At 46.5% G+C, this 26731-nt stretch overlaps 2 protein-coding genes across 10 annotated transcripts in view; one reads left to right on the top strand and one right to left on the bottom strand.

The window, feature by feature from the left end:
* LOC130547623 (uncharacterized) overlaps positions 1 to 26731 on the top strand; it is a 403303-nt gene that overhangs the window by 193000 nt on the left and 183572 nt on the right. The gene's annotated exons all lie outside the window — the stretch shown is intronic.
* The window catches only part of gramd4a (GRAM domain containing 4a), a 113671-nt gene that overhangs the window by 35277 nt on the left and 51663 nt on the right, over positions 1 to 26731 (bottom strand). For 2 of the 5 annotated variants that reach the window (XM_057323715.1, XM_057323716.1), the window contains exon 3: positions 5701 to 5782. The exons of the other annotated variants lie outside the window; for them this stretch is intronic. In XM_057323715.1, coding sequence (XP_057179698.1) covers positions 5701 to 5782 — 82 coding nt within the window. The remainder of the gene's footprint in view (positions 1 to 5700; positions 5783 to 26731) is intronic. 5 annotated transcript variants of the gene reach the window in all.

Genomic DNA, 26731 nt, shown 5'->3' with positions numbered 1-26731 from the left:
CCCGGGGGCCCGCCCCCGGCGAGAGACCCGCACTGCCAGCCATCGAACCACCCCCCGGGGGGTCGATGAAGCAGATCGTTCCCTTAGTCCCCCTGTCACGGTCCCTGGGAGCTTGGCTCGAGCTTCCCACACCGTCACGGTGGCTAAGAAGGACGATCCGTCTCGGCTACGCGATCCAGTTCGCCAGAAACCCGCCCAAGTTTCGGGGCATCCTCGTCACCTCGGTCAGAGGCCGGGATGCTCCCGTACTACGGAGCGAGGTCGCCACCCTTCTGGCGAAGGGTGCGATCGAGTCCGTCCCCTTAGCCGAGATGTCCAAGGGGTTTTACAGCCCTTACTTCATCGTCCCCAAAAAAGGCGGGGGGGTGCGCCCCATCCTAGATCTGCGTATCCTGAACAGACACCTGCACAAGCTGCCGTTCAGGATGCTCACGCAGAAGCGCATCCTGGCATCCGTCAGATGTCAGGATTGGTTCATGGCAATCGACCTGAAGGACGCTTACTTTCATGTCTCGATTCTCCCTCGTCATCGCCCGTTCCTACGGTTCGCTTTCGAGGGTCGGGCATATCAGTACAGAGTCCTCCCCTTCGGTCTGTCTCTGTCTCCACGAGTCTTTACGAAGATCGTGGAGGCCGCCCTCTCTCCCCTCAGGGGGAGAGGTGTGCGGGTACTCAACTATCTCGACGACTGGCTTATCTTGGCTCACTCGCGAGATCTGTTGTGTGCACACAGGGACCTGGTGCTCCGGCACCTAGATCGATTGGGACTACAGGTCAACCGAGAGAAGAGCATGCTCTCCCCTGTGCAGAGCATCCTCTATCTTGGTATGGAACTCAACTCTGTCACCATGACAGCGCGACTGTCCGCAGTACGCGCCCAGTCGGTGTTGAACTGCCTGGATCATTTCACGCAGTCGGCGGTTCCCCTGAAACTATTTCAGAGGCTCCTGGGACACATGGCATCCTCGGCGGCGGTGATACCCCTCGGGTTGATGCACATGAGGCCGCTTCAACACTGGCTCCTGAGTCGAGTTCCTTGGGGAGCGTGGCACACCGGCAGCAGGCAGATGGTGATTACGCCTTGCTGCCGACGCACCCTAACCCCGTGGTCTTCCATGGCCTTCCGTCGGGCAGGGGTACCCCTAGGGCAGGTTACGAGGCATGTCGTGGTGACAACAGACGCCTCCCTGCAGGGTTGGGGTGCAGTGTGCAACGGGCACGCAGTGTCGGGGCTTTGGACGGGCCCCCGCCTGCGCTGGCATATCAATTGCCTAGAGTTGTGGGCTGTGCTACTCGCACTGAAGAGGCTGCAGCCTCTCGTGCAGGGCAAGCACGTGCTGGTCCGGTCGGACAGCACTACTGCAGTAGCGTATATCAATCGTCAGGGTGGCGTTCGCTCACTGCAGTTAACACGACTTGCCCGACGCCTCCTCCGGTGGAGTCAGCAGGTGATCCGCTCCCTGCGTGCCACGTATATCCCAGGCGACCTGAACCAGACAGCCGACGCGCTCTCTCGTCAGTCTACGCCTCGCGGAGAGTGGCGACTCCACCCCCGCGCAGTCCAACTCATTTGGGTGCAGTTCGGGCAGGCCCAGGTGGACCTGTTTGCCTCCCTCGAAACCACCCATTGCCTGCTTTGGTACTCTCTGACCGAGGGACCCCTCGGCACGGATGCCCTAGCGCACAGCTGGCCGCAGGACAAGCGGAAGTACGCCTTCCCCCCAGTGAGCCTCATTGCACAGACCCTGTGCAAGGTCAGGGAAGAGGAACATGAAGTGTTACTCGTTGCGCCACACTGGCCCAACCGGACTTGGTTCTCGGAGCTAATGCTCTTGATGACAGCTCCCCCCTGGCCGATTCCCCTGACGAAGGACCTGCTTTCCCAGGGGAAGGGCACGTTATGGCATCCCAGGCCAGACCTCTGGAACCTCCATGTCTGGCCCCTGGACGGGACGAGGAGATCCTGAGTGGTCTGCCCCCGGCGGTGGTAGCTACCATTTCTCAGGCTAGGGCACATGCCACTAGGCGACTGTACGCCTACAAGTGGCGCCTCTTCTCGACCTGGTGTGCTTCTTGAGGAGAAGACCCACGGAGTTGTGCGATCGGGTCCGTGCTGTCCTTCCTACAAGAGAGACTCGAGACTAACCTCTCCCCCTCCACACTGAAAGTGTATGTAGCCGCCATTGCTGCTCATCACAACTCAGTTGCTGGAAAGTGTCTAGGGCAGCATGACCTGGTCATTAGATTCCTAAGGGGTGCGAGAAGGCGTAACCCGCCTCGTCCGCACTCCATACCCTCTTGGGACCTGGATGTAGCCCTGTCAGGTCTCACCAGGCCCCCCTTCGAGCCCCTAGGGGATGCCTCTCTTCCTCATCTTACAATAAAGACGGTTCTCCTTTTGGCGCTCGCCTCCATCAAGAGGGTAGGGGATCTACAGGCTTTCTCCGTGTCCCCTGACTGCCTAGAATTCGGACCCAGGGATTCTCACGTTATCCTGAGACCTCGGCCCGGCTACGTGCCCAAGGTTCCCACCGCTCCTTTTCGGGACCAGGTGGTGAACTTACAGGCGCTCCCCACTGGGGAGGAAGACCCAACCCCATCCGTGTTGTATCCAGTACGTGCGCTGCGCCTCTACTTAGACCGCACACAGAGTTTCAGGAGCTCGGATCAGCTCTTTGTCTGTTTCGGAGGTCAGCAACAGGGGAGAGCTGTCTCCAAGCAGAGGTTGGCCCACTGGATTGTGGACGCTGTCAAGGCAGTTTACCAATCCCTAAATCGCCCGTGCCCCCTAGGAGTGAGGGCCCACTCCACCCGGGATGTTGCCTCCTCTTGGGCCTTGGCACGGGGGGCCTCTCTCGCAGACATTTGCAGAGCTGCGGGTTGGGCTACACCCAACACCTTCGCGAGGTTTTACAACCTCCGCGTAGAGCCGGTGTCAGCCCGCGTCCTGCATGGCCACATGTAGGACCGGCAACTGGTAGGGTGTACGCCTGTTCGGTTCTTTTCCCCCTCTCTCTCGAGTGGGTCAGTATACCGATTTAGCCTCCATTCTTTCCCCACTGGGCGAATAACAGGCACTCTATCCATCACTAAGCAAGCACCCCCTGGGGCGGGCTGGGCAGAGCAGCCCTGCCCCTTAGGCCGGGTTTCACCTGAGTTATTCGCAGCATAGCTCTAACCGGACCTAGTGCTACCAGACGTTGCAACTCCCCAGTAGGGCGGTTCCGTCTGATGTATCCTCATGCTGGTTCCCACCTTGGTAACCCATGACCTCCCCGGGTGGACCTCCACCTCGCGGTTTTCTCTTCAGCCGCACTTCTTCCCATGAGTTCTTCCCCATCGGTGAGACCATGTTGGTATCTCCACTATTCTCCTCCCTGCGGTAGGAAGTGGTCTCTGTAGCGCATCCCCCACTTAGGGAGTAGCGCTTATCCAGTGCCTTACGGTTCCGGGCGGCTTCTCGCTGTTAGAGAAACAAGGCCGCCACCTGTGAGGCCGAAGGTAGGGGCCTTCCCACCTTTCAAGAAAGCTCTGGGACCCCCTACCTACCCACTGGTAGGTTACATTTTCACGGTAGCGTTCACGGCTGACACGCCCAGGCCAGTCACCGTCGCTTCGTTGAGATTGTGACAGGGCACAGTGTTATGGCGTTTTCCATTGGAACCCCATCTGTCGGTTCGACACAACGTCGAGAGACCGACAGAAAGGGAACGTCTCGGTTACGTTTGTAACCTCGGTTCCCTGATGGAGGGAACGAGACGTTGTGTCCTCTTGCCACAACACGTGCTTCCTCTGCAGCAGTCGTGAGAGGTCTCAGGCTCCTCAGAACTAAGGTGAATGAATGATGCACGCCGTCTCCCTTTTATACCCGGATGTCCGGGGCGGAGTCCGGCATGCAAATTTCATTTGCCAATTTTCATTGGCCTTTTCTAAGTAGTCGGAAACGATTGGTTCTCAGGGACGAACCCCATCTGTCGGTTCGACACAACGTCTCGTTCCCTCCATCAGGGAACCGAGGTTACAAACGTAACCGAGACGTTTTGCTACAGTAAAAGGCCTAAGACCCTATACCAACCTTTAAAACCTATTAGTATTTGCTAAGGTAAGCGTAACTATTACTCTTGCTCATACTAAACGTTGGTGACTTGAACTCCTGAACTCCTAAAGTATTATACTTACATGTGCCCTATTTGTGCATTGAATCAAATCCTAAAACCGTTGGGTCCCATTGACTTCTATTGTATGGACTAGGGGTGTAATGATACTTCATATTACGATATTTCGCGATGCAAAAATGTCACGATGCGCATCGTAGAGAGATGGGGATACTTTACGATACGTTTAATTCTATTCATTCAGCGGTCAAGACGCTAAATACTCTGTGCCAGTGCGTCACGTGTGTTTATCTCACATATGCGGTAGAAAGAGAAGCACAAGACACAATCTGTGTCTCCAAGTGGTTTACAAAGCATCATATTTTCCTTCACAATCGCCGTTCAAACACAGCAAACTTGAAGCGTGACTGCAGGCGAATCACCCCGAAACTCATTACAAAGGCAGCACAAACGTTTTTAAATGCCAATGTTAATTTATCCGCTAACGTGATATGCAACATAAAGTAAGCCAAAAGAAACCAGCGCTGTTCCGATCAGAGAAGCGATGAAGTGAGTCGTACTGTATATTAAATGATCGAATGACATGCTAAAAAATAAGTATGTAATTTCCATGATTGAAGAAATGTAATACAGTTTATGTAATATGTCTTTTTGAAAGATTTTTCTCAGTCATTACTGTCTCAAGCAAAGACAGCGCAGCTTCAAAGAGACACGAGCCAGTAGCGCTTGAGTGTGAGCTCTGTCATTGGTTGAATGTATTGAATGAACACGCCCTTCACTGAACAAACGAGTCAATTGAGTCAAAATGAGACTGAATGAACTGCTACAAGTCGTTCATGGTCTAATATTCTCTGTTACAACAATGCATATCCAGTAGTTACTCAACTTTTCTGAAAAATAAAGGTAATGACCTGGTTTAATTTAATTCCAAGGTAAAGTAAATTATGTCGAAACAGTTCAATCTTTGTATGGAACATTTAATTACACCAATGAAATGAGTTAATCCAGATAGATTTTAGTAGACTAATATAATGTAGATTTCGTCTACTAAAAATAGACTAAAACTATGATAAATTGGGATGACTAAAACTAAATTGCATTTTAGTCAAAAGACTATGACTAAAACTAAATCAAAATTTGTTGTCAAAATCGACACTGATCTTAATTCTAATTTCAGTTAAGCCTTAAAATGTTAAAATTCTTTATTAAGTTGTATGTGCAACAAAATAAGTTACTGAAATTGTTAATATTTTGAAAATAATGTTATTTGAATTTGAATGTTGTTCCAAATATCGAGATGTGTATCGTATCGTGAACCCAGCATCGAGATATGTACCGAATCGTGAGCTGAGTGTATCGTTACACCCCTAGTATGGACACAAAACCAATGTAAATCAAAGGGGACCAACGGTTTTCTGTTAACAACATTTTTCAAAATATCTTCTTTTGTGTTCTGCAGAAGAAAGTCATACAGGTTTGAATTTCGACTGTTTTGTATTTTAAAAACAACTGTCTCCACAATTATGAGTTAAGAAATAAGTAAGAATCACCACAAAAAGGTTTTGTAATACAAAAGATAGCATACCAGGGTTAAAATTCTGAGAAGGGCGTGACATAAATCTGTCTCTGCTTCTTCTCCCTTTCTCACTTTCTTTCAGTAGAAAAGTCTAAATGTAGATGTAAAGAGAGAGAGAGAGAGTCACAGACCAGCCACAAGAAGCTGTGAGGTCATTGTTCATATCCATCTTTGTTTCTCCGTCCCTTAAATAAAACTCTATTTGTCACGATCGGCGGTGGAAAGAACCCAGATGCAGGCAGGCGTGAAGGGGTTAACAAAACAACAAGACTTTAATAATAAAAATACAAAACAAAAACCCACGAGGGGGTGTCAAACCAAGAACGAACTAAAATTCAAAACTAGAACAAAAACTTCCCACAAGGGGGCCAAAAACAGCAGAATGAAATAACAAAACAAAACACGACCAAACGTCAAAGTAAAAGGCAGGGAAGTCCAAAACGTTAAATAATAATCCCAAAGACAAGGCAGGAACAAGACGAGAACTAACAGAGTAGCACTTACGGGGGACATTCACCAAACACACACATACACAACGTAGTCCACGAGCAACAAGACAATGAAACAAGAGGGAATTATAAAGGAGAGACAAACGAGGGATAATTACGCAGGGCAGGTGGGAAACATTAGACACGGCAGGGAAGCAATACAAGAAACGAGAGGGGCGGGGCCAATGACAAGACACGAGAAAACACATGAGATGTCAAAAACAAACATCTCATGGCCTTCTCACATATAACCTAAGGGCTCTGTCCCGATCCTGCCACACGACTAGAAATTCATAAGGCAGGACAGTGACACCATTTCCCTTTTAATATCACATTTTAACTCAATGTCTTTCTCTGCTGACCGTTTTATTTTTTGACTTTCAACATACTGTATAACAAGCATATAAACTAGATACAAGCTCGCAGCAACCCTTTTTTAGCCCTACTTTCTAATAATAGTCTCTATGTAGTTAGTATATTTGCCTAATCAAACTTTATCTCTTAACAAAGTTAAATCCTCTTTGCATTTTATTCTCAGCAAGAAACCCACTTAGACAGAAAGAAACTGTCTGACCAACATGCAAAGCGAACAACCACGGGGTATTTACACTTGGCCAAATGAAATTTTTACTGATAGGATTGCTATGCAATCGAGAAAAGACCAAGCGTAATTGCAGCATGTACATGCATTGAGATGAACAGCAGTCTAATCTTTCCTTTGACAAGATGTATCTCGACCAAGCAGCTGGTTCAGACAACATTTCAAACATTTTTACTATCAAACAGAATTTCATCAGCACACATATTGCCTGGCATTAGCATTATCACAGAAATGTAAGTTATCTTTAGATGTAAAAAGGTCTAGGTGTTAGTGTTGCAGAATCCAGTTGAACATGAAGTTGTTTAGAATCGATGGGTTGAGGATAATTACTAGGAGTCTGTTTAGTAGTTTACATGCTATTAACAGACACAACTGTGAATGTTTCAGTGATTTTACAGAATAAACCTCACAAACATTTGCAAACCCAGTAACTTGTTCATTAAGAGTGCACAATGTAGTAGACTTTGTTTCCAGCGGACTGATTAAAACCTGTGCATCCTGAAAGTTAAATAAACCCAGACAATAAAAGTTGAGCTTGTCATGACCACTGCCAGTTCTAATTTATGATTGACAACAACATATTTGAATCAGAAGTACTTGAGCATTTTTACTCTCAAGCAGTGCTCAAATATTTTTACTCTCAAACAGTACTCACATATTTTTACACTTAAGCAGTACTTGAATATTTTTATTCTCGAGCAGTATTCCAGAATTTTTACTTTCAGTTCTTGGGTATTTTTACTCTCAAGTAAGACTCAAGTAGTACTCAGGTATTTTTAGTCTTAGGTAGGGATGCACCGATACCACTTTTTCCTTTGCCGATCCGATTCCGATACCTGAATTCTGAGTACCGGCCGATCCTGATCCGATACTAGCACTGTTTTTCTTGATCAACGTAGAATTGCATATATTTTTATCTTTTATTGCCAGAGGTGGATAGTACTTAAGCATTTTTACTTTCAATAACATTTTAAAATATCTGTACTTTATCAGAGTTTTTACTTTGGACAAAAAATACTTCCCTACATTATACAGCACATCATACTTTTTACTCCACTACATTTCTTAAAGAAATGTTGTTTTTAACCTTTTAATCCTTGAGTACAACACTTGATAAATAAATGTTTACGTAGATTTTAAGTACTAGATTTTTAATATACTGAAGTTCTAAAGGTAAGAAAATTGACATGTAGTTATTAAATGTAGTGGAGTAAAAATGATGATGCTTTATAATGTAGCCTAGTAAAAGGAAGTAAAAACACTCCTTTAAAGTACATATGTGCTTGAGAGTAAAAATGCTCAAGTACTTCACACCTCTGATTTGAATACATCAGAACTAGTGACCCGAATATAAAAAGTTAAGGTTACTGTAGGCTGCTGACCTTAGAAAGCTTAAGTGTGCTCTTACTAAGCATGGCAGTGATTCATGTAAACCTATTAAGAGCACAGCAGCGATGAATGAACCCAGCTCGGACAAAGGAACAAATAACTGCTAACATGCCCCCATGTCCAACATTGTAAATTCCTCTCTTACTTTCTCTCTGCCAGGGTAAATGTAATTTACCAGTGTCCTTGCTTGCTGTCCTCATAGGCCTACTGTTATTTCACATTGTGTTACAGGAATAAAGCTATGGGCATGACCTTCTTATACTGCTGTCACAATGTTCCATGACAATACCAGCCAGTGTGTGGGGATGCTAAAGGGAGATTTATGGTTCTGTTTCGGACCTATGCTGTAGCCTCTATGCCATTGGCAGCGCATAGTTTTTGTTTATATTTGTGCGTTGTTGTCCACATTTACAATTAGTCATAAGTATCCACGAGCATGTTGCTTGTCTAATCAAGACAGGAGCCGAAGAAGAAGCAGCTTGTTGTGTACGCTGTCGGAGAAGCTTTAAGCAGTGACAGTGGCAAATAAATTGCCCTTAAGAGTCAAGCGCATCAATTTCCTTTTTCCAATTACCTGCAACTGAAGCCAAACCACTTCCAAATCTATAATTAATAGTGCTGTCAATCGATTAAAAAATGGACTATATGCACGGTCACGTCCGCGTTTACGCTCAGGGTGCAAGAAAACATCCGCTGCCCCACCGGAAGCCATTCATCTCTACCTAGAGCTGTGAACATGACAGAGGAGAAGATGAATATTTGTACTCGCTGCGTACATAAAGTTCGCCCGATTACAATAAACGATGTTCGTCAGCATTGTGAGACTCTCAGCTGCCCCCCTGTCTAGTAAAATGGAAAAGCACTTTAAACTATACGTTTGAAAATACATGGACAGCTTGGATGCTATTGCTATTAGCATCTAGCTCGTAAGGATGGTTAACACTGAATAACATCATCTTTACACCGAGTTTATCAACAATTTTCAGCACTTCAATAGCTTTACCTTTAAACAACAATTTGACCAGATATCAATAACACAGTTCCCGGTAAGACATGTTTGTTTATACAGGACCGTAGCCAACCTTGTGGAAGGGGTGGACCTTTTTTGTCATTTCCCCCCACATTTATTATTTTAATTATGAGGTTCAAATAGGCCTGTAACTTAAATTTGGATGTTTTTTAATATATGTTAACGTTCTCACTTACCTCCCATTGTTATGCTACGAGTGTGATTTTCAAATCATTAATACTACTAGGCTATATGTATTTCCTCAGCTCCCAGTCAAAATCAGATGACAGAGGAGATCAGCGAGAGGACAACATGTTTCAGAATTATGATGAAGTCAGAGAAGCCACAAAGTTTAGGAGCAGGACACACCAAAGGATAGCTTTGACCTTAAGCTTCAATTTATTGTTTAAATTTTGTGTAGTTTTCCAAGGATTACAAACAAAGTCGTACTGTTAACCACAAGAAATATGAGAAATAGTTAAGAGGGATAACATGAGAAGAACAGGGACATCTTTTGAAATAGTAGTGAGCATTTTTACTGTGTATTGTGAGAATTTCATATAGACAATTAATTATATTAATATAAAACCTTATTTAATTCAAAGACATTTGTTTGACACACTGGCGGATCTAGGGGTCCGATCGGATCACAAATACATGTGTAAACGGGGTGTGAAACGTTTTGAGCTTGTCAACTTTCTACCACTTCCAGAAGAGGGGTTCGACCGGATTATGTTTGTGGTGTAGACGCTCATGTGGTTGAAGGTGTTCGAGCAGCCACAAAACACCGCCTACTCTCCACGCGCTAGCCAGACAGGATTTAAACTTTACGGGCTAAAGACCTAAAAGGTTGGTTTAAAGACAAAAATCGTACAAAGCACAATGTTTTCTCACCATTCCAGACTTCTAACACACAATTTTTAGAATTGCAACTAATCTCTCAGTCCTCTGCACACGTCCGCTCAGCCCTCCCTTTCGAAACACAATGGTGGCCACCACAGTACAAGGATGTCGTCGGCTGAGACAACGCATTTTCTCATGTTGAAGCAGGGAAGAGATCATGCGGGCGTTAGAAATACTTTAGACAGACCAATGTCTTATTTATTTAATAAAATAAAGGGTCTGTGGATTTTAAGGATAAAAAGAAGGATAAAAGTCAGACAGGAGCTAGGACCTGCGGTAATATTATAAAGACTTTCCAGAAGAGATGCGTTAGGACCCGCGGAAACGTTACTAAGGCTTTTAGCAGAGATACTGAGATATCTATGGAGATACTTTCCAGCAGAGAGACGTTGGAGAGAAAGATCGTCTGTTAAAGGCGTTTGATCTGACAGCAAGATAGCAGTTAGGAGTAAGTAAGTAGACGTTTTTCCCCCCTTTGTAAAGTCAGGGACAACCGGACTATGTACCGCAGGGTAGAGGGAGAGGAAACGCGCTTTGTAGAGCCATTTGTCCGTTTGGGGCTACTGTACAAAACATGGCGGCGCAACATGGCAAATTCAATGTATGTAGGCCCACGGATTTGTGACTTGCTCGATCAGGTCGTGTCTCAGACCTCTCTCTTCCTTGCTTTCCGTGTCTTCTTGTGCTTGAAGGGACAAATACATACAGAAGTATGTCAAAATACCCGATTTTACGAGTCTCCTGGAAAACAGTCAGTTAAGTTGTGTCATTTTTATATGTATCACAGTGAAGAATATGCATTCAGTTATCTCAAAATATTATTTTGCATTTTGATTATTGAATTTGATTATATCTGTATCTGAACGCACTAAGCCTAAAAACCTAATGCAATGCTTAATTTGTTCTGTTTATTTAGATTATGTGCTATAGCTTGTCATTTTTTCATCTGTTTCGTCCGTTCACTTAAGACATAACCTACTATGTTTGTTAAGATACTCGACAAGAGGGGAATGTTGACCTACTTCGTGTGTGAATTTGTCCGTTTAAGCGCTTGAAAGACAACTCAATATTTGCCCCATGTCTGAGACTTTCCTTGTGCGCGCTTGAAGCGAGTTTTCTTGTGCATCATCTTGCACTTAAATGTTTAAATTGGCAAGGCTTGAATGAGTGTAGTTTAAACAGCAACATGTGCTGTTCAGGTCTCACCTGCACTTGCGCGCTCACAACACCCGGGTGATGAAAGCATAAATGACTGTACAGCATACGTCAATCCTATTGAAATTTGTCTACGTTATTTGATTTGTTGTAGGTATTAAATGTGTATCCATCGACAAACATACATTAGCTGAACTTTGTCTGTTTTACGCATTATAATTTTTAACGAACCACATTATAAATGCGTCGTCAGATTTAAGATGAGCCACGGTCCAACGCCGAACCGTTGGTGGAGAACCGTGCGGTTCAATTTTTTACTGAGAGCCGTTACACCGCTAGTGATTATATAATGTAACGCTAGACAAAGGATGACCAAATAAACGGATGCCGTGTTAATTGTGTTAAATATTTTGACACGTTAATCTGAAAAAAATGTATCGCATGCAATAACGTTGACAGAACTAATTAATAACAATGCACTGTAAATAAAGAACCAGATATTATTAAAAGTAGCAAGAGCTCAGATAATTTAGCGATGGGCACTTACTGAGTTTGAGGTTGCCATTGATGTAATCTGTGGCTTCATTATGGATGAAGTCCATGTCGTCAGTTTACTCTAATGTATCAAGACGGCATTCCTAGTTATGTTACAGTAACAGTTTGTAACTAGAAGTTGCCTGAAAAGTTCTAATATAGGAACAAAATCCCCAATGATGTTTCTAAAAGCTCCAAAAGAAGGTTTCTCTTGACTTCCAGGTGCTCCAAAACAGCATACAATCTTGCTTGCTCTTTTAACATACAGTACTTGTGAACTACTCCAAATGACAGGAAATGTACAATAGAATCTAGAAGGTGACATTAGATAGACCATGTAGGGGTGTGTCCATTACACACTGTGAACTAAGAAATGTAGTTATGGTCACGCACTCCCACTGGAGTTTCCCATTATGGGCATTTCGGTAAAAGTCTTCTTTATAAAAGAAAAAAATCCTACGCAATATATACATCTGTACCCATGGACCTTATGACCAGAACCATCAAATGCAGCTTAGTGGACTGGACCTGAACCCTCCTAGTGGATTAAGCACCTAGAGAAAAAGTACTGTTCCCTACTTATTTGAGTGAAACAAAGGCTCTATTCACTTGGGGAAGCCATTGATCCATTATATGGGCTCTTTGTTCACATTCTGTAAGGTCTTTTCCACAACACGGAGCAACATGTTGTTTGAAACGAAGAACAATAGAATCCATTTTACAATAAACTGACATGTAACATAACACGTAATTCTGTCTAGACTCTTGCATGACTCGGGTTCAGTGATGTCACAAGCCACACTGGTGTTCAAACGGAGCAATTTGAATTTTTCCATTCGGAATTTGCATATCCAAAGAACTTTGAAAATGTTTTTTAAAGTAAGCCAATACTTGACACCTACAGTATTCGCAACTGCTGCATAGCTGCACTCTTGGGAGCCATTTACCCATTGTGTTCAAGTAATACAACTGTTAAGAAAAATCTTGCTACATTCAGAGGTGGGTAGAGTACGTCTTGGTTACGGATGTAACCTCGGTTCCCTGATGGAGGGAACGAGACGTTGTGTCGAACCGACAGAATGGGGTTTGTCTTGAAAACCTATCATCTTCTGAGTATTTAGAAAAGGCCAATGAAAATTGGCGAATGAAATTTGCATGCCGGGCTCCTCCCCGGATGTCCGGGTATAAGAGGGAAGCCGGCGTGCTCATTCATTCACCTTTGGTCTGAGGAGCCTAAAGCATCCTCCCCCGACCGCTGGGGTGGGCGGCCAGTGTTGTGGCATGAGGGACACAACGTCTCGTTCCCTCCATCAGGGAACCGAGGTTACATCCGTAACCAAGACGTTCCCTTTCTGTCGGTCTCTCGACGTTGTGTCGAACCGACAGAATGGGGTTCCTATGGAAAACGCCACAGCACTGAGCCGCGTCACAATCTCTGCGGAGCGACGTTGACTGGCCTGGGCGAGTCAGACGAACACGCTAGCGCGAAATTATGACCTTCCAGTGGAGAGGAAGGGGGACCCAGAGCTTTCCACAAAAAGTTGGGAAGCCCCCTAACGCCGGCCGTCACGGGCGGAGGCCTAATTCTCTAAATGGCGAGAAGCCGCCCGGCACCGTACGGGCCACTGGGTAAGCATTATTCCCCCTGGGGGAAAAACGCTGCAGAGGCCACTACCTACCGTAGGGAGGAATTAGTGGAGACACCACATGGTCTCACCATCAGGGGAGAACTCATGGGAGGAATGTGCGGACTGCAGGAGTTAACCACAAGGTGGGAGTCCACCTGGGGAGGTCATGGGTTGCCAAGGTGGGAACCATTCATTAGGATACATCAGACGGAACAGCCCACGGAGGGTGTGTTACCACGTCTGGAGCACTAGGTCCGGTTAGAGCTATGTGGGAGATAACTCAACTGTTCCCCGGCCTAAAGGGGCAGGGCTGCTCTGCCCAGCCTGTCCCCTGGAAGGGTGCTTAGTGATGGATGGAATGCCTGTTCTTTACCCGAGGGGAAAGAAGTGAGGCGGGACCGCCACTGCCCCCCCCCCGGAGGGGGAAGGGCTTCCGCAGGCGTATGCCCTACCGGCTGCCGGTCCCACACCTTGCCAGGATGCGGGCTGACACCGGTCCCGCGCGTAGGTATTAGAACCTCACGGATTTGTTAGGCATAGCCCAACCCGCAGCACCGCAGATGTCTGCCAGAGAGGCGCCCTGAGCCAGCCACGAGGGGTGTGCCTCACCCCCAACGGGCAGGAAAAAAGATTGGTATGCCCTAACGAGGGCATCCACGATCCAGTGCGCCAGCCTCTGTTTGGACACAGCCCTCCTGTTGACCTCCGAAACAGACAAAGAGATGCTCAGAGCTTCTGGGCTCTGCGTGCGGTCCAAGCAGAGGCACCGTACGCGTACTGGACATAGCACGGAGAGGTTGGGTCTTCCTCCCCGGTGGGGAGCGCTTGCAGGTTCACCACCTGGTCTCTCGGGAGAGTGGTGGGAACCTTGGGCACGTAGCCGGGGCGGGGTCTCAAGATAACGTGAGAATCCCGGCCCCGAGTTCTAGGCAATCTGTGGACACGGAGGGTGCTTGTAGATCCCCTACCCTCTTGGAGGTGAGCGCAATGCGGAACACCGTCTTTATCAAGACTGAGAAAGAGCGGTAACCCCGAGAGGTTCGAAGGGAGCGGGGCCTCTTGAGGCCCGCCACCTAGGTCGCAAGAGGGTATGGAGCGCGGATAAGTTGGACACCCTCTCGCGCCCCTTAGGAACCTAATGACCAGGTCGTGCTGTCCCAGAGGCTACCCAGCACTCGGGTCATGATGAGCGGCCGTAGCGGCTACATACATTCCCAGTGTGGAGGGGGAGAGGTTTACTCCCCCGTCTCTTTTGAGGACGGGACAGCCCGTACCCGACCGAGCAACTCCGCGGGTCTTCTCGCCGAGAAGAGCACCAGGACGAGAAGAGGCGCCACCTATGGGCGTATAGCCGCCTAGTGGCCGAAGCCCTAGCCTGAGTGACGTCCCAACCGGACGGGGGGGTCACTCAGGATCTCCTCGTCCCGTCCAGACATGGAGACCAGGTTTTGCCTGGGATGCCGTAACGTGCCCCTTCCCCTGGGGAAGCTGTCCGCCAGGGGGAGCGGCCAGGGGGGAGTTGTTGTCAGAGCCTCAGCTCCGAGAACCAAGTCCTGGTTAGGCCGAAGGGGCGTAACTAGTACCACTTGATGCTCCTCTTCCCTGGCCTTGCACAGGCCCTGTGCAATGAGGCTCACTGGGGGGAAGCGTACTTCCGCTTGTCCCGCGGCCAGCTGTGCGCAAGGGCATCCGTGCCGAGGGTCCTCGGACAGGGAGTACCAAAGCGGACAATGGGGGAGTCGGGAGGCAACAGGACCACCTGTGCCTGGCCAAACTGCCCCCAAATGAGCCGGCTGCGCGGGGAGGGAGTCGCCACTCTCCGCAAGGCGTCAACTGACGAGAGAGCACATCGGCTGTCTGGTTCAGGACGCCTGGGATGTGTGTGGCTCGCAGGGAGCTGATCACCTGCTGACTCCAGAGGAGGAGGCGTCGGGCGAGTCATGTTAGCTGCTGTGAGTGAAGAATACGCCACAGCAGCTGTGCTGTCCGACCGGACCAGCACGTGCTTCCCTGCACGAGAGGAAGTCCCTCAATGCAAGTAGCACAATACACAACTCTAGGCAGTTGAATGCCAACGCAGGCGGGGGCCCGTCCACCGCCCCGACACTGCTTGCCCGTTGCACACGGCACCCCTTAGGGTGTGTCGGCAGAAAAGCGTGTGACCAACGCCTGCTGCCGGTGTGCCACGCTCTCCAAGGAACTTGACTCTGCCGCCAGTGTTGGAGCGGTCGTATATGCATCGACCTGAGGGGGGGCCACCCCCGCCGAGGATGCCATGAATCCCAGGAGCCTCTTGTTACAGGGGGACCGCTGACTGTCTGATCTCAGGCAGTTCAACACTGACCGGGCGCGCTAGTCCTCGCGCCCCCCCTGGGGGTGAGTGGGGCCGCTCGTGAGGACAGAGTCGAGTTCCATACCGAGAAAGAGGATGCTCTGCCCCGGGGAGAGCTTGCTCTTATCTCAGTTGACCTGTGGCCCCACCGATCTAGGTGCCGGAGCACCAGGTTCCTGTGTGTACACCACAGATCTCGAGAGTGTGCCCAAACTTGAGCCAGTCGTCGAGATAGTTAGTACCCGTACACCTCCTTCCCAACGGGGAAGGAGGGCGGCTTCCACGACCTTCGTAAAGACTCGTGGAGACAGGGACAGACCGAAGGGGAGGACCCTGTACTGATATGCCCGACCCTCGAGCGCGAACCGTCGGAACGGCCGATGTCGAGGGAGGATCGAGACATGAAGTACGCATCCTAGGTCGATTGCCACGAACCAGTCCTGACGCCTGACGGATGCCAGGATGCGCTTCTGCGTGACCATCCTGAAAGGCAGCTAGTGTAGGTGCCTGTTCAGAACAAGCAGATCTAAGATAGGGCGCAACCCTCCGCCTTTCTTAGGGACAATGAAGTAAGGGCTGTAAAACCCGCTGAACACCTCGGCCGGTGGGACGGGCTCGATCGCTCCCTTCACCAGAAGCATCCCTGCCTCTGCCTGAGGTAAAAGGACGTCCCGGAACTTGGGCGGACGTGTAGCGAACTGAATCGCGTAGCCGAGACGGATCGTCTTCCTCAGCCAGCCTGACAGTCTGGGGGCTCCCATAACTGTGACAGGGGGACTAGAGGTTGATCTGCTTCATTGCCCCCGCGGAGGGTGGTTCGATGGCTAGCAGTACGGATTCCTTGCCGGGGGAGGCCCCCCGGGGAGGAGATCGGCTCTGCCATATTTCCTGCCTGGCGACTGCGCAGCTCAACGCACTGTCTGACTGAGAGTGCTGAGGGCTGGTGTTTATACTCGACATTGCGCTTTGCCATGACGCAACGTCGAGTTTGCCGTTCACCGTCGTGCAGAGGGTGAGAGCGGCTGATGTAACCCAGAGAGAGAGGAAACTCTCCTTTTTGAGAGTAAGTGGGCGCCAGCCCCCCAGAGGGGGCCAGCAGATGGAGGGACGGGGCAGGAACCGTCCCTATCCGACCTACCAGCGCTGTGGCTGGGGTCGGGCCCAATGGAAGCCTCGATCCCCCTGAGGTGATCCCATGACAGCCGCTGCCCACGGCTGCTGATGGGGCGATGGTCTCCTCTTCGCTGTCTCCTCCAGGTCACTGGAGGGCGTTGAATAGGACCAGGGCTGCTGGGAAGCAGATAGTGCACGGGACTCGACGGCCGAGGCGGCCGAGTTGCGGCACGGAGGACTGCTTTTTACTGTCGAGAACCCTCCACAGTAACACCAACCAGCCCCCCCTTGCGAGACGGGTATGTCGAGAAAGCGGACCTTCTCAGCGTTACTCATCTGCGCAAGTATCGACCAGAGGAGTTCCTCATGGACCACAAGTGTGGACATCATCCGACCCAGGGCCCCCACGGTCACCTTGGTCGCCCGTAGAGCGAGGTCGGTGACGGCTCGGAGTTCCTGCATAAGCGCTGTGTCGGTCTTACCCTTGTGGAGCTCTCTCAACGCCCTGGCCTGGCAGGAGCCATAGCGTGGAGAGAGGAGGCAGCTTGGTCCGCCGCAATGTAAGCTCTCGACACCAGAGATGCCGAGACCCCACATGCTTTGGACGGGAGTCTAGGTCGAGCCACCGCGGCGGCAAACTCCACCTGGGGGACACCGACGCATCCTCCAGCTGTCTCAACCTCGAGGGAAGAGAGGGTGACAGAACTTTGTTTGACGTGAAACGTGCCGGAAGGGGCGTTCCAGGTCTTACAAAGTTCCTCATGCACTTCCGGTAAACACAGCACTGGGGGCGGGCGCGGCTTGGAGCCGCGCTCAAACCCGAGGCGCCATGTAGCCAGCAGCGAACGCCGGGAGAGGCAGTGCGGGCACTGCAACCCAACACTCACGGCGGCCCGGGAAAGCATGGCCGACATTCGATCCGCTTCTCTGCTGACGAGAATCGTCGGAGTCCGGATGCAGTACGTCACCCCCGATGCTGCAAGAGACATCTCATCATCACGCATCGTGTCCGAATACGTGATTGAGGAATAAGACGGCGGACCGTCTTTTTTGGGGAACGGTCAGACAGCGAAACGAGGTGTGAACGGTCCGTGAGCCGTGGCTGGCGGATTATCGCTCACAGTAATCCTCATCTCACCCTCGCTGCTTGCCATAGCGGACGGCAGGGCCGTAGTCCTGCCGCCACGGAACGGGGAGCAAACGAGGTGGTGGCTGAGTCCCGTGGGAACACAGCCACCTGTGACGCAACGTCTGAATCGTCACCGCCCGCAGTGCGGGCAGGACGTATCCACAACGTCTGCCCCAGCGTACTGGAAGCAGGCATTGTGTCCGTCCCTCTCCTCGACGAGTGTCCCAAGAGAATCTCATCATCACGCATCGTGTCCGAATACGTGATTGAGGAATAAGACGGCGGACCGTCTTTTTTGGGGAACGGTCAGACAAGCGAAACGAGGTGTGAACGGTCCGTGAGCCGTGGCTGGCGGATTATCGCTCACAGTAATCCTCATATCACCCTCGCTGCTTGCCATAGCGGACGGCAGGGCCGTAGTCCTGCCGCCACGGAACGGGGAGCAAACGAGGTGGTGGCTGAGTCCCGTGGGAACACAGCCACCTGTGACGCAACGTCTGAATCGTCACCGCCCGCAGTGCGGGCAGGACGTATCCACAACGTCTGCCCCAGCGTACTGGAAGCAGGCATTGTGTCCGTCCCCTCCTCGAGAGTGTGTTGCACCCATGAGAACAGCGGGACAAGCCACGCTGGAGAAATTTGCTCTTTTAGAAAAGGAAATTGCTCGAACACCTCCGGAACTGCCGAGACGCCCAGGGGAGAGTCACTGCAGGAAGGGACCGTCCGCTGTCCACGTCGTAGATTCCAGCAGAAAGAATGATCACCAGATCGTAGAGAAGCTCATCAGATGCGTAGGCTCTGAAGAACAAAAGGTGAATGAATGAGCACGCCGGCTTCCCTCTTATACCCGGACATCCGGGGAGGAGCCCGGCATGCAAATTTCATTCGCCAATTTTCATTGGCCTTTTCTAAATACTCAGAAGATGATAGGTTCTCAAGACAAACCCCATTCTGTCGGTTCGACACAACGTTGAGAGACCGACAGAAAGGGAAGCCAAAATCTTTACTCAAGTAAAAGTACAAGTAACTAGAGAAATTGTTACTCAAGTAAAAGTAAAAGTCACTATTTTAAAAATTACTTGAGTAAAAGTAAAAAAGTATGCAATTAAAAACTACTCAAGTAGCTAGTTACTTAGTTACTTTGTATCTGATTATATAGCCTACTACATAAAATTAATATTAACGCCAATATTTTAATATTACATTTTAATCAATATTTTTAATTATCATAAGCAGATATCTTTGCAATATACTAGAGAGACTAAAGAATAGACAAACACAGAAGAGACAAGCATTTCTGTAAATTTCATCTAGTCCTGATGTCAATGTAGTTTACACAACTTATTTAGAATAATAGACCATGTCAAACTAAAGCATGAACTAAACTCAGAGCATTTCCTAAGATGATCTAGAACATCTGCAGTGCTCTCTTAAATGAAATACACATTTTTGAACAAAGCTCATGTTTTCTCGTGTTGTGTCACGTGTGTGTTGTGAAACGCTCTTACTTGTAAACAAACAGTAAACAGTGAACCACACGCCCATCAACAAGTTTTCTTCCTTCTGTTCTTCAAATGTATATTTCTGCAAGCCCACGTCTCTGTGTCTGACAGGTAACGCGCATGTTGCTGTGTCTGACGAACAGGTCGCGCGGGTGCGCGCATATGGCGGGCATTTATCATTGCTGGCAAACAATATGACACATTTGCAGTTTTGATTGTATAGATATAGATTAATATCCACTTCATCCAACGCTCTTTGTGTTCTGCACGTTCTTAAGTTTCACGCTACGAGGAGTGAGTAATCCTGCTTCAGATGATTCAGATCGTGCTGCGAACTGAACAAATCGTTTGAACTGATTCATTAGCCTATTCAAATGGTTTTGCCCATTGTTCAATTAATGCTTTCAAAAGAATCGACTCAAAAGAATCAATCACTCGGGAATGCCCGTAAAAAGAGACGACAACCTTGAAATAAACAATGCATTTTAAAAAGCATATTTTAAAATGAAGGAATGAAGGAACGTCACGCAATGTAAGTTATGTAACGAAGTAAAAGTACAGATTTTCTATTAGAAATTTACTCAAGTAAGAGTAAAAGTACACACTTTTAATTTTACTTAAAAAGTACATATTTTCCAAAATGTTACTCAAGTAAATGTAACGAAGTAAATGTAGCGCGATACTACCCACCTCTGGCTACATTATACTGTAATTGTATTTTATATATTGTGCAATAAAGAAAAATTCTGAAAAACGATCCATTCCCAACATCGCTACAAATCACTCAAAACAATTTGATACGACTTCCTATAATATCAGTGCCACTATGCTCTATTATTTTTCTCTGTGAAATGTCAAGGGGGATGTCATTCAGAGTGTAACTAAATGAAGAGGACAAAATTTCTCTGCTGTTCAAGACCAGCATCCTGTAAGTCACTTCCTGTCTCATATCTCATCTGTCAACGGGCACACAATCAGTGACAATTTCCTGCAGATCAAAGCATGGATACCCAGTGCTACCTTTTCAAACCAAAATCAACAACCATATACATCTTTTGCTAACTAGATGAACATAAGCAAAATCGTTCACAGTGTCACTATTGTTCTTCCATACTGTAGCTGACTTCAGACGCTGTTATCATGCCATCAAAATATTCATGCGAATGCTTAAAGTTTTAAGCAAAATAATCTTAGAATGGACTAATTAAGGTTTGAGATGTGGTTGGTGTTTTACCGTTCTGTGATGTTTGCTGCCTTTCGCAGCTCTCGTTAATCTGAGAGGAAACAAGCTTTCAGTCTCTGAGTCAGCCGTGGCTTTTCAGAGCAACAATAAACTCCTGACCGAATGCCGTGGTCGCATGGTAACCTGACTGAGGGGAAGAGAGCGGAGAGTGTGGGTACAGTAGAGAATGCGTCTCAGCATTTAAGAGCAATACAGTTTGAAGGGTACTAGGTGAATTAACATCAGAACATTGTTTTTGTTTTTGTATATAACTGCAACGGTTACTAGGCTGGCTCGACTGGGGGGCAATAATATTTGTATATATATATATATTTTAATTGCCAGCTGGAAATTTCCCCCCAAAAATCTGGGTGAGGGGCAATGACCCCCCGTAGACCCACCTATAACCGGCCCTTGGCTACAACCCTGGCTGAACACAGTCAGTCAGGCCACTGGGTTTCAGGTGTAATTTGTCACCACAGTGTGTGGGGTACGTCGATACAGCGCAGATTAACGGATCTACTGAACGCTTAAAGGTGTAGGTCATTTTCATATTTCACTCTCTTTTAACTGGCCCGTTTTCATTGTCTTCTTTGTGTCTATTTTCTGGGTAAAGTGATTTGGATCAATGCTGGCCCACTCACTGGCCTAATTCTGTCCTGCACTTTCACTAATGTTTTATAAGCTGTCTCCTGCCAGCGGCCCTACTGTCACATTAATGAGTCAGCTTTGCAATGTGAGGACAAATCTTCCTTTAATACTGAAGCTTTATACCTAAGAGCTTGTGAAGAGACTAATACAGTATCTACACAATCCCATTTTGTACAAAACATTTTTAAAATAGCACAAACAACAATAACAGCGCAAGCACATCTGCTTCATGATGTATGGATAAAAAACAACGCTATGGCATGTGATATCATATTTGGTTGCTGCCCATATACGCAGGTGTCTCAGTAGAAATTTCACATGCTGAATGCTAACCTAGCAGCCAAAATGCCACGGTGTCTGGTTCCTGTTTCCTGTTTCCTGCATCGCTGCCGGCAGCTTGTTTGTATCAGTGCGCTTACCACTTCGCTCTAATATTAGTGTATTTTATTATCGTTAATTATTATTGTCGTTGCTAACTTATCCTGATATCTCAATAACCCTGTTCCTGTTATTTACTTGGAAGAGTCTAAACCAAAAGTGATAGTTAACTTAACGCCGTTAGCATAGCAATAGCGTGTTAGCTTGCTTTCTGTTCACACTGTGGAATATCATCTTGCCTCTGGTTTGTCTTGTGTGCTAACTGTTTCTCTTTTTAAGCGAGTATACTACGATCCATCGAGCAACCTTGGTAAGTTGGAATTGCACTTCAAATCCGGTGAGTTATGGCTTCTATTCCTATTATTGTTACTTGCACCTCATGTCATATGTTTAGCTTAGCCTTCTCTGTCAGCTGCGAGGGCTTTATATGCGATAAATGCAGGGAAATAGTTAGGCTGACAGAGAAGATCTTAGAATTAGAGTCTCGCATCCAATCTTTATCTGAGGATAGTAAGAGTTTAACGACGATAGAAAACACTTTGGATGCGAGCAACATTAGCGCACACAGCTCGGTTCCGGTTGAAAATCCTCCGCAGCTGGGAAACTTCGTGACTGTGAGACGGCGTAGTCGCAGGACAAAACATCACTCGACCGTTCCGATTACAGTCTCGAACAGGTTTGCCCCGCTCAGTGACGCACCGACTGAGAAACCTGCTGAAAGTGCCCTAGTTATCGGTGATTCTATTGTTCGGAACGTTAACATAGAGGCACCAGCCACCATAGTCCAATGTTTACCGGGAGCCAGAGCGCCTGACATCAAGTCAAATTTAAATGTGCTGGCTAAGGCTAATCGTAAATTCAGTAAGATTGTCATTCACGTCGGCACAAATGATGTTCGACTCCGTCAATCGGAGATCACAAAAGATAACATTAAAGAGGTGTGTGAGCTCGCAAGCATGATGTCAGACACTGTAATATTCTCTGGCCCCCTCAATGCTTATCGTGGTGATGAGATTTATAGCAGATTATATTCACTAAATGGCTGGTTGTCTGAGTGGTGCCTGCAGAATGATATAGTTTTTATAAATAACTGGAAGAGTTTTGAGGGCAGACCTGACCTGTTGAAACGAGATGGTCTCCATCCCTCCTGGGCTGGGACTTCCATCCTGTCTAGAAATATGGCAAAAAGTCTTAATGCTAATGCTAAAACTTGACTCGCTGGGGCCCAGGTCAGGGAGCAGACAGTATGGCTTAACCAACTGTCTGCTTGCCGTCTCACGTCGCAGAATACACAAAATGTACAACATGTAGTAATCCGTTCTCCCAAACATCACAAAATAGAGACTGTGTCTGTCCCCCGGATTAGCAAACATAAAATAATGCGTAAACCTCTTGAAAGTAATTTAATAAACGTTAAACAAACTAAACATGAACAAAATACAGATAATCAACTGTTACGACTCGGATTGCTAAATATTAGATCTCTCTCTAATAAAGCACTTTTTGTTAACGATATGATAACAGATCATAAAATAGACATGCTCTGTTTGACAGAAACATGGCTAAAACCAGATGATTATATTGCTTTAAATGAATCTGTCCCCCAAGATTATTATTATAAACACGAGCCTCGTCTAAAAGGCAGAGGGGGAGGTGTCGCAGCACTTTACAATAACTCTCTTAGCATTTCCCAGAAGTCGAACTCTAAATATAATTCTTTTGAAGTCATGGTTCTTCATGTTTCAACACCTAATACTAAAGATAAAACACTTTTTAAATTGATTCTAGCTATTGTATATAGGCCTCCAGGGCACCACACAGATTTTATTAAAGAATTTGGTGGGTTCTTATCAGAACTAGTACTGGCCGCAGATAGACTCCTTGTCGTTGGTGACTTTAACATCCACGTAGATAACGTTACAGATGCCTTAGGAATGGCTTTCAAAGACACTCTTAACTCCATGGGCATTAGTCAACATGTGTCAGGACCCACTCACCTTCGTAATCATACTTTAGATTTAATACTGTCTTACGGTATAAATGTGGACGACGTTAAAATCCTTCAGCAGAGTGAAGACATTTCGGATCATTATCTGGTATTATGTTTGCTTCACTGGCCTACGGCTGCAAATAAAACTCATTGTTACAAATATGGTAGAACAATAACTTCAACTACCAAAGATGCGTTTCTCGATAATCTGCCCGAATTGTCTCAAATCATGAGAAATAACGTTGAAGATCTTGACATTACCACTGAAAATTTTAATTCCACCTTCTCGGTAACGCTAGACAAAGTTGCTCCACTACGTTTAAAGAAGATTAAAAATGGCAGCCCCACACCGTGGTATAATGAACACACTCAGGCTCTAAAGAAAGCGGCCCGAAAAATGGAGCGCAACTTTAAGAAAACTAAATTAGAGGTATTTCGTACAGCATGGAAGGATAGTATTCGAAAATACAGGAAAGCCCTAATAACTTCTAGATCCGCCTACTTTTCATCACTAATAGAAGAAAACCAGCACAACCCTAGGTTTTTATTTAACACGGTGGCTAAATTAACAAAAAATAAATCGTCAGTGACTTCTGATCCTGTATATCAGCATAGCAGTGATGAATTTATGAACTACTTCACATATAAAATCCAAGATATTAGAGAAAAAATTATAACAATGCAATCAGAAGTGAAACCCGCTGAACAAACTAACTACAGCGCCCTTAAGGAGAAAATGCAATTATTTTATACCGTAGATCAAGATGAGCTGTCTAAAATTATTAGATCATCTAAATCAACAACATGCATACTAGACCCTATACCTACAAATCTACTGAAAGAGATGCTCCCAGAAATTATAGATCCTCTTCTTGGTATTATTAACTCATCTCTGACATTAGGACATGTGCCTAAAGCATATAAGGTGGCTGTTATAAGGCCCCTTGTCAAAAAACCCCAACTCGACCCTAGAGAACTAAGGAACTACAGGCCTATATCGAATCTACCTTTCATATCTAAAGTTCTGGAAAAAGTAGTTTCAACTCAATTATGCTCCTTCCTCCAAAGGAATGACATCAATGAAGAATTCCAGTCTGGATTTAGAGCATGTCACAGTACAGAGACTGCTTTGATCAGAGTTACAAATGATCTGCTATTGGCGTCTGACCGAGGTTGTATCTCGTTATTGGTGCTGCTAGACCTTAGTGCTGCATTCGATACCATTGACCACAGCACACTCCTACATAGACTCGAAAATTATGTCGGCATTAAGGGAATAGCTTTGAAATGGTTTAAATCTTATTTATCCGACCGTTTTCAATTTGTAGCAATAAACAATGAGGTGTCACGCAAATCGCAAGTCCAGTACGGTGTACCACAGGGCTCAGTCTTAGGGCCTCTGCTCTTCGCATTATACATGCTACCTCTAGGAGATATAATAAAGCGACACGGAGTTAGCTTTCACTGTTATGCTGATGATACTCAACTTTATATTTCCTCGAAGCCTCATGAAACACAGCAGTTCCATCGAATAATGGAATGCATAGTCGATATAAAAAACTGGATGAGTAACAACTTTTTATTACTGAACTCGGACAAAACGGAAGTGTTACTTATTGGACCGAAAACTGCTATAAGTAACAACCAAGAATACTGTTTAACTATTGACGGATGTTCCATAAAACCCTCGTCGTCAGCAAAGAATCTTGGCGTTCTATTCGATAGTAATCTGTCATTTGAGAGCCACGTCGCCAACACCTGTAAAATTGCGTTTTTCCATTTTAAGAATATATCTAAACTACGTCATATGCTGTCAATGTCAGATGCAGAGAAGTTAATTCATGCATTCATGACATCAAGACTAGATTACTGTAATGCACTGTTAGGTGGTTGCCCTGCAGGCTTATTACAAAAACTCCAATTGGTCCAAAACGCGGCAGCTCGAGTTCTTACACGTACAAAAAAGTATGAACATATTAGCCCGGTTCTGTCAACCTTGCACTGGTTACCTATAAAGCATCGCGTTAACTTTAAAATCTTGCTTATTACCTATAAAGCCTTACATGGTTTAGCTCCTCAGTACTTGAATGAACTCCTTTTGTATTACAGTCCTTCACGTGCATTACGCTCTCAGGCGTCCTGTCAGTTGGTAATACCTAGAATTTCAAAATCAAGTGCAGGTGGTAGATCCTTTTCCTATCTAGCGCCTAAACTTTGGAATAGTCTTCCCTGCACTGTCCGGGAGGCAGACACACTCTGTCAGTTTAAATCTAGACTAAAGACGCATCTTTTTAATCTTGCATACACTACTCTTCCATAATATAAATCTTCAGAGGGTTTAGGCTGCATTAGTTAGATCAACCGGAACCAAAAACACAACTGATGTACTTGTTGCATCAAAGAGTACAGAACAGTACTCTACTCTCAGCCAGTCTTGTCTCATTGTTCCAAGGTTACCACAGCGAGCAGGATGCAGTTCATGGCCTGACCTGATGGTAGAGCGGAGAATGGGAAGTGGGGACCTGACAAGAGCTGAGATGATAGAGCTGGATAAAGAAGGACGCGGTCTCTTGACATGTCTTCACCACAAAACTTCAAATGCTATTAGATTATTAATGATAATCTTAAACTATAATTTATTTTATTATTAAGTTTATTTATTTTATTTAGCCTTGTTGTGCAAGTTCTCTGGAGCTTGTGCAGAGGCAGCAGCTTTTGCCAGAGGGGAACTGGAATCCCCTGGTTGGGCCTGGGTTCTCCTGAGGTTTTTTTTCTCGATTAGAGTTTTGGGTTCCTCGCCACCGTTTGCATACTGTTTTTGCACTATCTGCCTGACCGGGGGGGCTGCTTTAGAATTTTAAAGTTTTACTTAATTAATATTGCATATAGGAATTTATAGTCTGTTATATTTGACCTGTGCTTCTCTCTCCTTTATCCTAAATGTGTGCTCTCACTGAGCGTGTGTGTGTGTGTTTGTGTGCGTACTTGTCTGTGTACGTACGTGTGTGTGTGTTGT

Source organism: Triplophysa rosa, linkage group LG24, assembly GCF_024868665.1.
Source record: "Triplophysa rosa linkage group LG24, Trosa_1v2, whole genome shotgun sequence".
Classification (NCBI taxonomy): Eukaryota; Metazoa; Chordata; class Actinopteri; order Cypriniformes; family Nemacheilidae; genus Triplophysa; species Triplophysa rosa.
Note: the sequence above shows the minus strand (reverse complement) of the source record. Positions and strands in the feature narration are given on the sequence as shown.